Source organism: Bombina bombina, chromosome 2, assembly GCF_027579735.1.
Source record: "Bombina bombina isolate aBomBom1 chromosome 2, aBomBom1.pri, whole genome shotgun sequence".
Taxonomy (NCBI): Eukaryota; Metazoa; Chordata; class Amphibia; order Anura; family Bombinatoridae; genus Bombina; species Bombina bombina.
Genome location: NC_069500.1, coordinates 110,889,971 through 110,908,942, shown reverse-complemented (window position 1 = coordinate 110,908,942; position 18,972 = coordinate 110,889,971). Strand labels below are relative to the sequence as shown.

Here is an 18,972-nt window from a genome sequence, read left to right as displayed (position 1 = left end):
AGATTTATTCTTGTGAAAGTGCAACACACTAGTATCTGTGAAAATCTAGATCTTAGTGTGTTGCACTTTAACAAGAATAAATTACGCTCCGAAAATTGCCGAATGTGGCTTGCAGCCGCCATCTTCGGCATTCAGATCGGCCCAAAATAGACAAATGCACATATCTATTTGAAAGGTAAACATTTAAAAAAATTTTTAAATATAGTTTGAAAATAAAAACGCAGTGGGGACAATTTTAAAAAAATGAATATGGTAATAGTATGAAGTTTATTAAAAAATAAATAAAAAGTGAGCTTCCTTTATAGTTCACTAATAAAATATACCCAATGGGTTAATTAGAAGAAATACACATTTTACCAAGGGAATCAGGTTTAAACCTTAACATGTAAAATACATTTGTTAAGATTTTGCCATCCTATAAGTTATTTCTAAGATAAGTGGAATGTAAACGTTCATTGCATATATGTAAGATGAAAAAGCGCTTATACCTATAAACTGACACTTTTTACTATAACTTACTTTTTTGTCAAAGATGCCACTATAAAGGGATATCAAATTGAAAATTGAAACACACATGTAAGTATTTCTGTTTTGAAAAGAAACATATTTCCAATGCACATGCATTAGCAAAATACTTCTACTAAAACTCATCAGTTTTGCATCTGCATAGGGAAAAAAGAGCTTATTTTCTAAAGGTTTATGTCCTAATTACTAAAGAGTGATCTAGTAATATTATAGCTGTGTACTTGCCTTGCATCAGTTAACACCTATTTTAAATGCTAGTAAATATATCTGCTGCTCTTCCATTTCCGATGACATAATCACATAAAACAGATGTCATAGGGGACTTAAACATGTGGCTAACAAGCGTGTAACACCAAGAAAGGGAAAATTACAGGAAGAGCAGGTAAAATAGACACCATACTTTATGAAGCGCTTGGTTTTCTATATCTTGAAATCATGAGAACTGTAAGCCCCTCAGATCTACAGGTTAGTGTGAGACTCCTTTTCATCATATATGAATCTCAACGTTTTGGAAACCTTGTAAAAATATCTAAATTTGGTTTAGAAAAAGAAAACATTAAGTATTATTTTTGGTTGTATCCTTCGATGTCCTTGAAACTTTTTTTGGAATGTCAGACAGCAGATTGTCTCTAGAGTGCAAAAAAATCTTCCTTTGTTCCATAAGTAAAAGGGATCAAATAGTTACTAATTTAGTTTTTCTATTTTGTTCCACAGGTATTAATATTTTTCCCATCAGCTGCATCCTCAACCAATGAAACGTGGAAGTCTGTAGAGAGTGTAAAATGCGAGATGCACCCAATCAGCCCGCCCATGTATTGCCTATTAGTGTGTAGAGCGATTTCTTTCATTCCACCTGGAAAATAAACATAAAATAATGTATTGGTAATTATTGCCTTTTTCACACATACATACATATAAATATACACCTATACACAAACACACCTTTTATTATATATATTTGTTTGTCGGCTCAGTATGCACTTCCTCATACTATAATTCAACTGCCAGTGTGCCAATAAGTAGAAAAGTATATCATCATAAGTGAAAAGCACTCACTGGACGTTACCATTTAAACTGTAACTTTTAATTCCGCAAGTTAAAATACATATGTATTTTAACTTGCAGAATTAAAAGTTACAGTTTAAATAGTAACATCCAGCGAGTGCTATTCTCTTATGATATATATATATATATATATATATATATATATTACTGTAGAAATAAACAAATCCTCCCTCCAGTTCAGCCACCTGGGTGCAGACCAACAAACAATAGTCCTGAAAAAAAGAATGCCCTCTCAGGATTTTCAATCAAATGGTGTCAGCTTTATTGGATGACGTTTCAGAGACTGATCGTCTCTTTCAACAGATCAAAGTGAACAAACGTAGTGAGAAATGTCACAATATATAGTGCCAAAAAAGTGCTAAACACTCACATAGCGTGTGTCCCCCCCTCAAAATTTGCGCCATGTAGTGTTTTGGCCAGACAGATAGCTCAGCATGCTAATGCACTGTGGCTGAGCTCTGTAGCAACCGGAGGGTTGCAGGTTCGATCGCCGGCAAGGTCCACTCAGCCTTTCATCCTTCCAAAGTCGATAAAATGAGCAGCGCCTTGAGAACCTTACGGGTGATTAGCCGCACTTTACAAGTACCCAATACAATACATACATTGGAGCGGATCTTTGCAGTCCAGAATATCGGCAAACTAGAAGTCTAAGTGACGTCACTTCCGGTTTCCCTGAGAACAACAAATATACATTTTAAACAAAAACAAATCAGAACAGTGTCAGACTGTATTGAGTGTATAAGATAACTGTGTGCAGGCAGCAATCTACTAGTTATTAGAGCTACAACTATGTTCAAAAGAATCAGACTGTGCAACATTACACAATTTTAAGAAACGTTGCCATAGTAATGAGTGAATACAACCTATAGTGTGTAAATAGTGTATACGATCTGGAGCATATAGATTCAGGTCACTATGGAAACTGCCCTAAGCCGGTCTGTTTATAAGTGTTTAGCAGACCAATGTCATCAAGGGCTTTTAAGATGTAATCTAATCCAAGGCTTAAAGTATTCCTCAGCTAGTGGTGCACAAAGGACCAATATGGATCATTATATGCTTCAGATCGTATACACTATTTACACACTATAGGTTGTATTCACTCGTTGCTATGGCAATGTTTCTTAAAACTATGTTTAATGTTGCACAGAGATTCTTTTGAACATAGTTGTAGCTCCAATAACTAGTAGATTGCTGCCTGCACACAGTTATCTTATACTGTACACTCAATACAGTTTGACACTGTTCTGATTTGTTTTTGTTTAAAATTATGTATATTTGTTATTCTCGGCGAAACTGGAAGTGACGTCACTTAGACTTCCGATTTGCCGATATTGTGGAATGCAAAGATGCGCTCCAAAACAGTACATCGCGCAAATTTTGAGGGGGAGGTATGTGAGTGTTCAGCACTTTTTTGGCACTATATATTGTGACATTTCTTACTATGTTTGTTCACTTTGATCTGATGAAAGACGATCAGTCATCCAATAAAGCTGACACCATTTGATTGAATGCATCCTTTTTTCAGGACACAAATAATATTTACGTCATGGATATTTTAATCTTGATATTAAAGGTATACTATGCAATTAACTCAAAACTGTTATTAACTCATTACATTGTCTGGTTTATATTAGGCCAATATTGTAAACAAATCAAAATAGAGAATTAAATAATTTATTTTTATACATAGATTTTAAAAAACATAATTTATGTAAGAACTTACCTGATAAATTCATTTCTTTCATATTAGCAAGAGTCCATGAGCTAGTGACGTATGGGATATACATTCCTACCAGGAGGGGCAAAGTTTCCCAAACCTCAAAATGCCTACAAATACACCCCTCACCACACCCACAAATCAGTTTAACGAATAGCCAAGAAGTGGGGTGATAAGAAAAAAGTGCGAAAGCATAAAAAATAAGGAATTGGAATAATTGTGCTTTATACAAAAAAATCATAACCACCAAAAAAAGGGTGGGCCTCATGGACTCTTGCTAATATGAAAGAAATGAATTTATCAGGTAAGTTCTTACATAAATTATGTTTTCTTTCATGTAATTAGCAAGAGTCCATGAGCTAGTGACGTATGGGATAATGACTACCCAAGATGTGGATCTTTCCACGCAAGAGTCACTAGAGAGGGAGGGATAAAATAAAGACAGCCAATTCCGCTGAGAAATAATCCACACCCAAAATAATTTAAATTTTATAATGAAAAAAACTGAAATTATAAGCAGAAGAATCAAACTGAAACAGCTGCCTGAAGTACTTTTCTACCAAAAACAGCTTCAGAAGAAGAAAACACATCAAAATGGTAGAATTTAGTAAAAGTATGCAAAGAAGACCAAGTTGCTGCTTTGAAAATCTGATCAACCGAAGCTTCATTCCTAAACGCCCAGGAAGTAGAAACTGACCTAGTAGAATGAGCTGTAATCCTTTGAGGCAGAGTTTTACCCGACTCGACATAAGCATGATGAATTAAAGATTTCAACCAAGATGCCAAAGAAATGGCAGAGGCCTTCTGACCTTTCCTAGAACCGGAAAAGATAACAAATAGACTAGAAGTCTTTCGGAAAGTCTTAGTAGCTTCAACATAATATTTCAAAGCTCTAACTACATCCAAAGAATGCAATGATTTCTCCTTAAAATTCTTAGGATTAGGACATAATGAAGGAACCACAATTTCTCTACTAATGTTGTTGGAATTCACAACCTTAGATAAAAATTCAAAAGAAGTTCGCAACACCGCCTTATCCTGGTGAAAAATCAGAAAAGGAGATTCACAAGAAAGAGCAGATAATTCAGAAACTCTTCTGGCAGAAGAGATGGCCAAAAGGAACAAAACTTTCCAAGAAAGTAATTTAATGTCCAATGAATGCATAGGTTCAAACGGAGGAGCTTGAAGAGCCCCCAGAACCAAATTCAAACGCCAAGGAGGAGAAATTGACTTAATAACAGGTTTTATACGAACCAAAGCTTGTACAAAACAATGAATATCAGGAAGAATAGCAATCTTTCTGTGAAAAAGAACAGAAAGAGCAGAGATTTGTCCTTTCAAGGAACTTGCAGACAAACCTTTATCTAAACCATTCTGAAGAAACTGTAAAATTCTCGGAATTCTAAAAGAATGCCAGGAAAAATGATGAGAAAGACACCAAGAAATATAAGTCTTCCAGACTCTATAATATATCTCTCTAGATACAGATTTACGAGCCTGTAACATAGTATTAATCACAGAGTCAGAGAAACCTCTTTGACTAAGAATCAAGCGTTCAATCTCCATACCTTTAAATTTAAGGATTTGAGATCCTGATGGAAAAAAGGACCTTGCAACAGAAGGTCTGGTCTTAACGGAAGAGTCCACGGTTGGCAAGAAGCCACCCGGACAAGATCCGCATACCAAAACCTGTGAGGCCATGCTGGAGCTACCAGCAGAACAAACGAGCATTCCTTCAGAATCTTGGAGATCACTCTTGGAAGAAGTACTAGAGGCGGAAAGATATAGGCAGGATGATACTTCCAAGGAAGTGACAATGCATCCACTGCTCCCGCTTGAGGATCCCTGGATCTGGACAGATACCTGGGAAGTTTCTTGTTTAGATGAGAAGCCATCAGATCTATTTCTGGAAGTCCCCACATTTAAACAATCTGAAGAAATACCTCTGGGTGAAGAGACCATTCGCCCGGATGCAACGTTTGGCGACTGAGATAATCCGCTTCCCAATTGTCTATACCTGGGATATGAACCGCAGAAACTAGACAGGAGCTGGATTCCGCCCAAACCAGAATTCGAGATACTTCTTTCATAGCTAGAGGACTGTGAGTCCCTCCTTGATGATTGATGTATGCCACAGATGTGACATTGTTTGTCTGAAAACAAATGAACGATTCTCTCTTTAGAAGAGGCCAAGACTGAAGAGCTCTGAAAATTGCACGGAGTTCCAAAATATTGATCGGTAATCTCACCTCCTGAGATTCCCAAACCCCTTGTGCCGTCAGAGACCCCCACACAGCTCCCGAACCTGTAAGACTTGCATCTGTTGAAATTACAGTCCAGGTCGGAAGAACAAAAGAAGCCCCCTGAACTAAACGATGGTGATCTGTCCACCACATCAGAATGTGTCGTACAATCGGTTTTAAAGATATTAATTGAGATATCTTCGTGTAATCCCTGCACCATTGGTTCAGCATACAGAGCTGAAGAGGTCGCATGTGAAAACGAGCAAAGGGGATCGCGTCCGATGCAGCAGTCATAAGACCTAGAATTTCCATGCATAAGGCTACCGAAGGGAATGATTGTGACTGAAGGTTTCGACAAGCTGATATCAATTTTAGACGTCTCTTGTCTGTTAAAGATAGAGTCATGGACACTGAATCTATCTGGAAACCCAAAAAGGTTACCCTTGTCTGAGGAATCAATGAACTTTTTAGTAAATTGATCCTCCAACCATGATCTTGAAGAAACAACACAAGTCGATTTGTATGAGATTCTGCTAAATGTGAAGACTGAGCAAGTACCAAGATATCTTCCAAATAAGGAAATACCACAATACCCTGTTCTCTGATTACAGACAGAAGGGCACCGAGAACCTTTGTAAAAATTCTTGGAGCTGTTGCTAGGCCAAACGGCAGAGCCACAAACTGGTAATGCTTGTCTAGGAAAGAGAATCTCAGAAACTGATAGTGATCTGGATGAATCGGAATATGCAGATATGCATCCTGAAAATCTATTGTAGACATATAATGCCCTTGCTGAACAAAAGGCAGGATAGTCCTTACAGTTACCATTTTGAATGTTGGTATCCTTACATAACGATTCAATATTTTTAGATCCAGAACTGGTCTGAAGGAATTCTCCTTCTTTGGTACAATGAAGAGATTTGAATAAAACCCCAGCCCCTGTTCCAGAACTGGAACTTGCATAATTACTCCAGCCAACTCTAGATCTGAAACACATTTCAGAAATGCTTGAGCCTTCGCTGGATTTACTGGGACACGGGAAAGAAAAAATCTCTTTGCAGGAGGCCTTATCTTGAAGCCAATTCTGTACCCTTCTGAAACAATGTTCTGAATCCAAAGATTGTGAACGGAATTGATCCAAATTTCTTTGAAAAAACGTAATCTGCCCCCTACCAGCTGAGCTGGAATGAGGGCCGCACCTTCATGTGGACTTAGGAGCTGGCTTTGATTTTCTAAAAGGCTTGGATTTATTCCAGACTGGAGATGGTTTCCAAACTGATACCGCTCCTGAGGATGAAGGATCAGGCTTTTGTTCCTTGTTGTGACGAAAGGAACGAAAACGATTATTAGACCTGAATTTACCTTTAGACTTTTTATCCTGAGGTAAAAAAGTTCCGTTCCCTCCAGTAACAGTTGAGATAATAGAATCCAACTGAGAACCAAATAATTTATTACCCTGGAAAGAAAGGGAAAGCAGAGTAGACTTAGAAGACATATCAGCATTCCAAGTTTTAAGCCATAAAGCTCTTCTAGCTAAAATAGCTAGAGACATATACCTGACATCAACTCTAATGATATCAAAGATGGCATCACAAATAAAATTATTAGCATGTTGAAGCAGAATAATAATGCTATGAGAATTATGACCTGTAACTTGTTGCGCTAAAGCTTCCAACCAAAAAGTTGAAGCTCCAGCAACATCCGCTAAAGATATAGCAGGTCTAAGAAGATTACCTGAACACAAATAAGCTTTTCTTAGAAAGGATTCAATTTTCCTATCTAAAGGATCCTTAAAGGAAGTACCATCTGCCGTAGGAATAGTAGTACGCTTAGCAAGAGTAGAGACCGCCCCATCAACCTTAGGGATTTTGTCCCAAAACTCTAATCTGTCAGATGGCACAGGATATAATTGCTTAAAACGTTTAGAAGGAGTAAATGAATTACCCAAATTATTCCATTCCCTGGAAATTACTTCAGAAATAGCACCAGGAACAGGAAAAACTTCTGGAATAACTACAGGAGATTTAAAAACCTTATCTAAACGTTTAGATTTAGTATCAAGAGGACCAGAATCCTCAATTTCTAATGCAATTAGGACTTCTTTAAGTAAAGAACGAATAAATTCCATTTTAAATAAATATGAAGATTTATCAGCATCAACCTCTGAGACAGAATCCTCTGAACCAGAAGAACCACTATCAGAATCAGAATGATGATGTTCATTTAAAAATTCATCTGAACAATGAGAAGTTTTAAAAGATTTTTTATGTTTACTAGAAGGAGGAATAACAGACATAGCCTTCTTAATGGATTTAGAAACAAAATCTCTTATGTTATCAGGAACACTCTGAGCATTAGATGTTGACGGAACAGCAACAGGTAATGGAACTTTACTAAAGGAAATATTATCTGCATTAACAAGTTTGTCATGACATTCAATACAAACAACAGCTGGAGGAACAGCTACCAAAAGTTTACAGCAGATACACTTAGCTTTGGTAGCTCCAGCACCAGGCAGCGATTTTCCAGAAGTATCTTCTGACTCAGTTGCAACGTGGGACATCTTGCAATATGTAATAGAAAAAACAACATATAAAACAAAATTAATCAAATTCCTTAAATGACAGTTTCAGGAATGGGAAAAAATGCCAGTGAACAAGCTTCTAGCAACCAGAAGCAATAAATAATGAGACTTAAATAATGTGGAAACAAAAATGACGCCCATATTTTTTTAGCGCCAAATAAGACGCCCACATTATTTGGCGCCTAAATGCTTTTGGCGCCAAAAATGACGCCACATCCGGAACGCCGACACTTTTGGCGCAAAAGAACGTCAAAAATGACGCAACTTCCGGCGACACGTATGACGCCGGAAACAGAAAAAAAAATTTGCGCCAAAAAAGTCAGCGCCAAGAATGAAGCAATAAAATGAAGCATTTTCAGCCCCCGCGAGCCTAACAGCCCACAGGGAAAAGTCAAATTTTAAGGTAAGAAAAAAATGATTGATTCAAATGCATTATCCCAAATATGAAACTGACTGTCTGAAAATAAGGAATGTTGAACATCCTGAGTCAAGGCAAATAAATGTTTGAATACATATATTTAGAACTTTATAAAAAAGTGCCCAACCATAGCTTAGAGTGTCACAGAAAATAAGACTTACTTACCCCAGGACACTCATCTACATGTTGTAGAAAGCCAAACCAGTACTGAAACGAAAATCAGCAGAGGTAATGGTATATATATAAGAGTATATCGTCGATCTGAAAAGGGAGGTAAGAGATGAATCTCTACGACCGATAACAGAGAACCTATGAAATAGACCCCGTAGAAGGAGATCATTGAATTCAAATAGGCAATACTCTCCTCACATCCCTCTGACATTCACTGCACGCTGAGAGGAAAACCGGGCTCCAACCTGCTGCGGAGCGCATATCAACGTAGAATCTAGCACAAACTTACTTCACCACCTCCATAGGAGGCAAAGTTTGTAAAAACTGATTTGTGGGTGTGGTGAGGGGTGTATTTGTAGACATTTTGAGGTTTGGGAAACTTTGCCCCTCCTGGTAGGAATGTATATCCCATACGTCACTAGCTCATGGACTCTTGCTAATTACATGAAAGAAATGGTCTATAATCCTTAATACAAAATTGATAGTTGCCTTAAAACCTTAAAGATGATGTTGAAGTTAAAATTTAACTTTGATAATAAATAAATGATAATTTAAAGTATGTATGAATCAACAATTATTTTAGCTTTCCTAATATTCTCACTTTTACATGTTGTGGTGAGTTTTTTTGTTTGAGGAACATACCAACATAAAGGTCTCCATTTATATTAAGTTGGCGCATCAAACCAGGTGATTTTCCCGTCCTTGCTCCATAATCATCTACTGTTACCTTTCCAGATTGGCCATCGCTGAAACATATAAATATATTACTCTCAGTTAAGGTAAAAACATTTAGTTGAAGGGACTATAATATACAACTTTGTTTTGTAAAACGTGAGGGGAAATGCATTTCTATTAGGCCTGGGCATTCAGATTATTCATGATGATCCAAATGCGGAAGGAGGTTGCTTGCGGCATTCAGCTCCTTTTCGGAGCCGCATTTATTATTGTGAAAGTGAAACACACTAAGATGTGTGAAAGTCCAGATCTTAATGTGTTTCACTTTCAGAAGAAAAGAGCTTAATGGATTATGAATGATCTAAATGCCCAGGCCTAATATCTATGACCAAATATTTTAAGCCACTCAGATCCATAGCATGTCATAACGTTAAAAGGAGGATGGAAGTGAAAATTAGACTTTAAATGGATTTATGTAGCTGGAACAACTTGAAAAATAAAATAAAAAATCATATGTATATTGGATTGGGAGTTAGCTTGTCTGAAAGGGACATACAACTCAATTTTAAACTACTTTCCAATTTCCTTTTAATTTGCTTCAATATCTTGGTATCACATTTGTTGAAGAAGCAGAAATTCACTACTGGGAGCTAGATGAATGCATAAAGTGAGCCAATAACATGAGGCATTGTAATAAGTTCACTTTCAAATGTGTTGTCCAACATCAAAGGAGGCTAACAGCTTATGCCCTGGAGTTCTGTCAAATGTCATTTCTTGGACAAGGGTGACACCTACAGGTAGCTGGCTACTTCTGGGATTTATCAACTGGACATAAATTAAGCATTTGATTGGTTAAGGCAATCTTCAAGGTGGGGATATATTGCTTTTAATTTGCTGTGTAAAGGACAGGTAGGAAGGACAAAATAACACCAAAGGTAATAGAGACAGACTTCATCTTTCTTTGGATGCACACACCCACAACATTAGTCTATAGTGTAGATAGACTAGAAGAATAGAGCCTTGCATGTTAGACGCTTCTCTCACCAATCATGTATAGATTTGTCATTTAATAAATGTATCCTTTTTATAAGACTGGTTTAAGTATCATTCTTTAAATAAGGTAAATGGATTATAAGGAAAAGCCTGACACTGATTCTAGTCACTGACCCAATATTAGAAAAGGGGCTTTTTCACAGGCATATATGTGCAGCCACCAATCAGCAGCTCCCGAGTCAACCGAGGTATCCTTTTCAAAAAAGTTTACCAAGAGAAGAAATTAGTTGCTAGAAGAAAATTTGGAAAGTTGTTTTAAAGCACATAATCTATTATGAATCATGAAAGAAAAATAATTGTGTTTCATGTCCCTTTAAAACCCAATATATGCATAAGGTTACAAAGATTAGTGCAAATGAGCTAGGTTTCAACAAAGGAAAGAGAAAGAGGTACATTTGATAGAGAGAATTAAAAAAAAACAAAAAAACTGAATGTAAATCATGTTTAATTTAACCAACTTTGAGTTCCATGTCCCTTTAACTTTAAATAACGTATTTAACGTATGTAAAAAATTGCTCTGGGTGAAAAGTTTAATCAAAAAGGTTTCATCAAAGGGTCATTTGGAATTTGTTCACAAAAAAACATTCACATTCTATTTCCCAACAGCCTAAACCACTGGTTTTCAAACCTGTCCTCAGGCCTCGCCAACAGGCCAGGTTTTCAGGATTACCTTGGATGAGAACAGGTAAAACAACTATGTGTTTACTAATCTGCTCATTATTTTACCCATGCGCCAGATATCCTCAAAATGTGGCGTTTTAGGGAGGTCTGAGGACAGGTTTGAAAACCAGTGGCCTAAACCAAGTTAAGGTAGCAGCTAATTCTACAATTGCTTCACCAAAAATATTTAAAAAAAAAAAAATCTTTCTTCCACATTCAGTTTATAACAATGTAATATGAGTATCCATTTTGTGAAAGATAATTAGAACCATTCACTATTTTGTAAATATCAAAAATAAGACTATTTTTTTGTCAGAAACCCATAGAACAGTATCGGCTGCAACTTATAACAACTAAAAACAAGATCAACTTTTCTGACCTTCGTATAAATGAAGGTTCTACATTATAAGCTTAAAGGGCCACTAAACCCAAAATCTTTCTTTCATGATTCAGATAGAGAATAGAAATTTAAACAACATTACAATTTACTTTCATTATTTATTTTGCTTCATTTTTTAAATATCCTTAGTTGAAGAAAAAGCAATGCACATGGTGAGCCAATCACACGAGGCTTCTATGTGCAGCAACCAATTAGCAGCTAGTGAGCATATCTAGATATGCTTTTCATCAAAGAATATCAAGAGAATAAAACAAATTAGATAATATAAGTAAATTAGAAAGATGTTTAAAATTGCATTCTCTTTCTAAATCATAAAAGAAAAAATGTGGGTGGCATGTCCCTTTAAGTCAAGCTTCTACATTTACTTGGGTGCTCACAATTAATGAGCTATTTCATTAACATAACTAATTGTTTGCCTTCAGCAGATTGTCATGTGGTCATAAACACGAGGTGTACTTACCGTACAGCCTTTACTCTATGCCATCTTCCATCACTGAAAGTGCCATTTACAGTTATAGAGACCATCCCACTTCCCAGGTTATAGCTAGAACAGAAATTATTTCAAATTAAAAATGTAACATTACCTTGGTGAAAAAGCAATAAAATACACAAAATAGATATCCAGCTTTTACCTAAATCAAATATTAAATTGTAATATCTATTGGAGATTATAGTCCATGTGACAAAAAAAGAAATGTAAAGCTCCGGGACACTTCTACACAGCTTGGAAGCCTCAATACAAGGCAAGATACTAGAGATCAGGTATACAGATGGTTGTAAGACTTTGTAAGAAGTAATACCTGTATAAGTTATTTATAGATGGATCATTAAAAGTAAAATTTACTTCATATGGACAATGAAAGATTATTAAGATTGTGTGCTCATTTCACGAAGCTACATGGCCCTTTCCCCGATCCCTATCCTCAGTGGGGGTTCTAGGACGTTCTAGTTTTTTTTACATGTCCTTGGCTCTATGCAGGACAAAGTTAGAGGTAAACGTGTGGATAGGGGGATTAAAAAACAAATATTACAAAATTGTGGACCCCCCCCCCCACCTTTCTCTGAACAGTACCACTCTCGCCATCGATATGTTACTTTATGGTAAACTATGTTAGTACCTAAAATCTTAAGGTTTAGGACCATTTCTGCACACCCAATTAATGCAAGCACATTGACACTGACTGTGATCTCTTTAATACTATAGATCCACATATTTAAACCTTACCTTGTCCTTGGTAGAGCAAGGGGCACGTAAAAAACAGAATTTATGCTTACCTGATAAATTACTTTCTCCAACGGTGTGTCCGGTCCACGGCGTCATCCTTACTAGTGGGATATTCTCTTCCCCAACAGGAAATGGCAAAGAGTCCCAGCAAAGCTGGTCACATGATCCCTCCTAGGCTCCACCCACCCCAGTCATTCGACCGACGGACAGGAGGAAATATATATAGGAGAAACCATATGATACCGTGGTGACTGTAGTTAGAGAAAATAATTCATCAGACCTGATTAAAAAACCAGGGCGGGCCGTGGACCGGACACACCGTTGGAGAAAGTAATTTATCAGGTAAGCATAAATTCTGTTTTCTCCAACATTGGTGTGTCCGGTACACGGCGTCATCCTTACTTGTGGGAACCAATACCAAAGCTTTAGGACACGGATGAAGGGAGGGAGCAAATCAGGTCACCTAAATGGAAGGCACCACGGCTTGCAAAACCTTTCTCCCAAAAATAGCCTCCGAAGAAGCAAAAGTATCAAATTTGTAAAATTTGGCAAAAGTGTGCAGTGAAGACCAAGTCGCTGCCTTACATATCTGGTCAACAGAAGCCTCGTTCTTGAAGGCCCATGTGGAAGCCACAGCCCTAGTGGAGTGAGCTGTGATTCTTTCAGGAGGCTGCCGTCCGGCAGTCTCATAAGCCAATCGGATAATGCTTTTAAGCCAAAAGGAAAGAGAGGTAGAAGTCGCTTTTTGACCTCTCCTTTTGCCAGAATAAACAACAAACAAGGAAGATGTTTGTCTGAAATCTTTAGTAGCCTCTAAATAGAATTTTAGAGCACGGACTACGTCCAAATTGTGTAACAAACGTTCCTTCTTTGAAACTGGATTCGGACACAAAGAAGGTACAACTATCTCCTGGTTAATATTTTTGTTGGAAACAACTTTCGGAAGAAAACCAGGCTTAGTACGCAAAACCACCTTATCTGCATGGAACACCAGATAGGGCGGAGAACACTGCAGAGCAGATAACTCTGAAACTCTTCTAGCAGAAGAAATTGCAACCAAAAACAAAACTTTCCAAGATAACAACTTAATACCTATGGAATGTAAAGGTTCAAACGGAACCCCTTGAAGAACTGAAAGAACTAGATTTAGACTCCAGGGAGGAGTCAAAGGTCTGTAAACAGGCTTGATCCTAACCAGAGCCTGACATCTGGCACAGCTACCAGTCTTTTGTGAAGTAAAACAGATAAAGCAGAGATCTGTCCCTTCAGAGAACTTGCAGATAATCCTTTCTCCAAACCTTCTTGTAGAAAGGATAGAATCTTAGGAATTTTTATCTTGTTCCATGGGAATCCTTTAGATTCACACCAACAGATATATTTTTTCCATATTTTATGGTAAATTTTTCTAGTTACAGGCTTTCTAGCCTGAATCAGAGTATCTATTACAGAATCTGAAAACCCACGCTTTGATAAAATCAAGCGTTCAATCTCCAAGCCGTCAGTTGGAGGGAAACCAGATTCGGATGTTCGAATGAACCCTGAACAAGAAGGTCCTGTCTCAAAGGTAGCTTCCATGGTGGAGCCGATGACATATTCACCAGGTCTGCATACCAAGTCCTGCGTGGCCACGCAGGAGCTATCAAGATCACCGAGGCCCTCTCCTGATTGATCCTGGCTACCAGCCTGGGGATGAGAGGAAAAGGTGGGAATACATAAGCTAGGTTGAAGGTCCAAGGTGCTACTAGTGCATCTACTAGGGTCGCCTTGGGATCCCTGGATCTGGACCCGTAGCAAGGAACCTTGAAGTTCTGACGAGACGCCATCAGATCCATGTCTGGAATGCCCCATAATTGAGTTATTTGGGCAAAGATTTCCGGATGGAGTTCCCACTCCCCCGGATGGAATGTCTGACGACTCAGAAAATCCGCTTCCCAATTTTCCACTCCTGGGATGTGGATCGCAGACAAGTGGCAGGAGTGATCCTCCGCCCATTGAATTATCTTGGTCACTTATTTCATCGCCAGGGAAGTCCTTGTTCCCCCCTGATGATTGATATATGCAACGGTCGTCATGCTGTCTGACTGAAACCTTATGAATTTGGCCTTTGCTAGTTGAGGCCAAGGTCTGAGAGCATTGAATATCGCTCTCAGTTCCAGAATGTTTATCGGGAGAAGAGACTCTTCCCGAGACCATAGACCCTGAGCTTTCAAGGATTCCCAGACCGCGCCCCAGCCCACTAGGCTGGCGTCGGTCGTGACAATGACCCACTCTGGTCTGCGGAAGCTCATTCCCTGTGACAGATTGTCCAGGGTCAGCCACCAACGGAGTGAATCTCTGGTCTTTTGATCTACTTGAATCGTCGGAGACAAGTCTGTATAATCCCCATTCCACTGTCTGAGCATGCACAGTTGTAATGGTCTTAGATGAATTCGTGCAAAAGGAACTATGTCCATTGTTGCAACCATCAATCCTATTACTTCCATGCACTGCGCTATGGAAGGACGAGGAACAGAATGAAGTACTTGACAAGAGCTTAGAAGTTTTGATTTTCTGACCTCTGTCAGAAAAATCCTCATTTCTAAGGAATCTATTATTGTTCCCAAGAAGGGAACTCTTGTTGACGGGGACAGAGAACTTTTTTCTTTGTTCACCTTCCATCCGTGAGATCTGAGAAAGGCTAGGACGATGTCCGTATGAGCCTTTGCTTTTGACAGGGACGACGCTTGAATCAGGATGTCGTCCAAGTAAGGTACTACTGCAATGCCCCTTGGTCTTAGAACCGCTAGAAGGGACCCTAGTACCTTTGTGAAAATCCTTGGAGCAGTGGCTAATCCAAATGGAAGTGCCATAAACTGGTAATGCTTGTCCAGAAAAGCGAACCTTAGGAACTGGTGATGTTCCTTGTGGATAGGAATATGTAGGTACGCATCCTTTAAATCCACGGTAGTCATAAATTGATTTTCCTGGATAGTAGGTAGGATCGTTCGAATAGTTTCCATTTTGAACGATGGTACCCTGAGAAATTTGTTTAGGATCTTTAGATCCAAAATTGGTCTGAATGTTCCCTCTTTTTTGGGAACTATGAACAGATTGGAATAAAATCCCATTCCTTGTTCTCTTATTGGAACTGGATGTATCACTCCCATCTTTAACAGGTCTTCTACACAATGTAAGAATGCCTGTCTCTTTATTTGGTTTGAAGATAATTGAGACCTGTGGAACCTTCCCCTTGGGGGTAGTTCCTTGAATTCCAGGAGATAACCTTGAGAAACTATTTCTAGCGCCCAAGGATCCTGAACATCTCTTGCCCAAGCCTGAGCAAAGAGAGAAAGTCTGCCCCCCACTAGATCCGGTCCCGGATCGGGGGCTATCCCTTCATGCTGTTTTGGTAGCAGTGGTAGGCTTCTTGGCCTGCTTACCCTTGTTCCAGCCTTGCATTGGTTTCCAGGCTGGTTTGGGTTGTGAAGTATTACCCTCTTGCTTAGAGGATACAGAATTAGAGACTGGTCCATTTCTGCGAAAGGGACGAAAATTAGGCTTATTATTAGCCTTAAAAGACCTATCCTGTGGGAGGGCGTGGCCCTTTCCCCCAGTGATGTCTGAAATAATCTCTTTCAAATCAGGTCCAAATAATGTTTTACCTTTGAAAGGAATGTTAAGCAATTTTGTCTTGGAAGACACATCCGCTGACCAAGACTTTAGCCAAAGCACTCTGTGCGCCACAACAGCAAACCCTGAATTTTTCGCCGCTAATCTAGCTAATTGCAAAGCGGCATCTAAAACAAAAGAGTTAGCCAATTTAAGTGCTTGAACTCTGTCCATAACCTCCTCATACGAAGATTCTTTACTGAGCGATTTTTCTAGTTCCTCGAACCAGAAACACGCTGCCGTAGTGACAGGAACAATGCATGAAATTGGTTGTAGAAGGTAACCTTGCTGTACAAAAATCTTTTTAAGCAAACCCTCTAATTTCTTATCCATAGGATCTTTGAAAGCACAACTATCTTCGATAGGAATAGTAGTGCGTTTGTTTAGAGTAGAAACCGCCCCCTCGACCTTGGGGACTGTCTGCCATAAGTCCTTTCTGGGGTCGACTATAGGAAATAATTTCTTAAATATAGGGGGGGGGGACAAAAGGTATGCCGGGCCTTTCCCACTCTTTATTTACTATGTCCGCCACCCGCTTGGGTATAGGAAAAGCGTCAGGGGGCACCGGAACCTCTAGGAACTTGTCCATCTTACATAATTTCTCTGGAATGACCAAATTGTCACAATCATCCAGAGTAGATAACACCTCCTTAAGCAGTGCGCGGAGATGTTCTAATTTAAATTTAAATGTCACAACATCAGGTTCAGCTTGATGAGAAATTTTTCCTGAATCTGAAATTTCTCCATCAGACAAAACCTCCCTCATGGCCCCTTGAGATTGGTGTGAGGGTATGTCAGAACAGTTATCATCAGCGTCCTCTTGCTCTTCAGTGTTTAAAACAGAGCAATCGCGCTTTCTCTGATAAGTAGGCATTTTGGATAAAAGATTTGCTATGGAGTTATCCATTACAGCCGTTAATTGTTGCATGGTAATAAGTATTGGCGCACTAGATGTACTAGGGGCCTCCTGTGTGGGCATAACTGGTGTAGACACAGTAGGGGATGATGTAGTATCATGTTTACTCCCCTCATTTGAGAAATCATCTTGGGCAATATAATTATCTGTTGCATTACTGTCCTTACTTTGTTTGGACACTATGGCACAATTATTACATAAATTTAAATGGGGAGACACATTGGCTTTCATACATATAGAACATAGCTTATCTGATGGTACAGACATGTTAAACAGGCTTAAACTTGTCAACAAAGCACAAAAAACGTTTTAAAATAAAACCGTTACTGTCACTTTAAATTTCAAACTGAAAACACTTTATTACTGAATATGTGAAAAAGTATGAAGGAATTGTTCAAAATTCACCAAAATTTCACCACAGTGTCTTAAAGCATTAAAAGTATTGCACACCAAATTTCAGAGCTTTAACCCTTAAATTAACGGAACCGGAGCCGTTTTTACATTTAACCCCTATACAGTCCCAGAATGAGGCTCTGTCTATAACTAGAAAGGCCCCCATCTGAAAAAGGTGTCCAACACAGTGCCTGCCGTTTTTCTAAACATTCCCCAAGATTATAATACCAATAATTAGTTAGAATCTGCATAATATGCCTAGTAAAGCAATTGTTTTAGCCCAGAAAAATGTCTACCAGTTTTTTAGCCCTTTTTTAAGCCCTTTATTCTTTTATGTTTGACTAAGAAAATGGCTTACCGGTCCCCATGAGGGGAAATTACAGCCTTCCAGCATTACATGGTCTTGTTAGAAATATGGCTAGTCATACCTTAAGCAGAAAAGACTGCTAACTGTTTCCCCCAACTGAAGTTACTTCATCTCAACAGTCCTGTGTGGAAACAGCAATCGATTTTAGTTACTGTCTGCTAAAAATCATCTTCCTCTTACAAACAGAAATCTTCATCCTTTTCTGTTTCAGAGTAAATAGTACATACCAGCACTATTTTAAAATAACAAACACTTGATAGAAGAATAAAACTACAAAAAACTCTTAACCATCTCCGTGGAGATGTTGCCTGTGCAACGGCAAAGAGAATGACTGGGGTGGGTGGAGCCTAGGAGGGATCATGTGACCAGCTTTGCTGGGACTCTTTGCCATTTCCTGTTGGGGAAGAGAATATCCCACAAGTAAGGATGACGCCGTGGACCGGACACACCAATGTTGGAGAAAAGTAAATATTTTGCATATTTATGACAGATGTGTATGCTTTATTTTTACATTTAAATAATATTTTAAACATAAGGTATGTGAAATGACAAACCGATTACAAGCACTGCATAGGACAGTTTATGTATGTCAAGAAAGCTTTCCCTAGTTCAATTACATTTGCACTTTGAAAAATGATTTAGGACTTACTCCAAAAAACAAAATTTATGCTTACCTGATAAATTTCTTTCCGGATATGGAGAGTACACGACGTCATTCAATTACTAGTGGAAATATCACTCTTGGCCAGCAGGAGGAGACAAAGAGCACCACAGCAAAGCTGTTAAAGGGACAGTCTACCATAAAATTGTTATTGTTTAAAAAAAGATAGATAATCCCTTTATTACCCATTCCCAGTTTTGCATAACCAACACAGTTAGTTATAGTAATATACTTTTTATCTCTGTGATTAC

General features: G+C 38.4%; 1 protein-coding gene across 1 annotated transcript in view; it reads right to left on the bottom strand.

Annotated features, from left to right (window-relative positions):
• Window positions 1–248: 248 nt before the first annotated feature.
• The window catches only part of EGFLAM (EGF like, fibronectin type III and laminin G domains), a 280,687-nt gene continuing 261,963 nt past the window's right edge, over window positions 249–18,972 (bottom strand). Inside the window, exons 18-20 of the mRNA XM_053699674.1 lie at window positions 11,972–12,055; window positions 9,366–9,469; window positions 249–1,378 (exon numbers count right to left, since the gene is read on the bottom strand). Coding sequence (XP_053555649.1) covers window positions 1,224–1,378; window positions 9,366–9,469; window positions 11,972–12,055 — 343 coding nt within the window. The 3' untranslated portion in view covers window positions 249–1,223. The remainder of the gene's footprint in view (window positions 1,379–9,365; window positions 9,470–11,971; window positions 12,056–18,972) is intronic.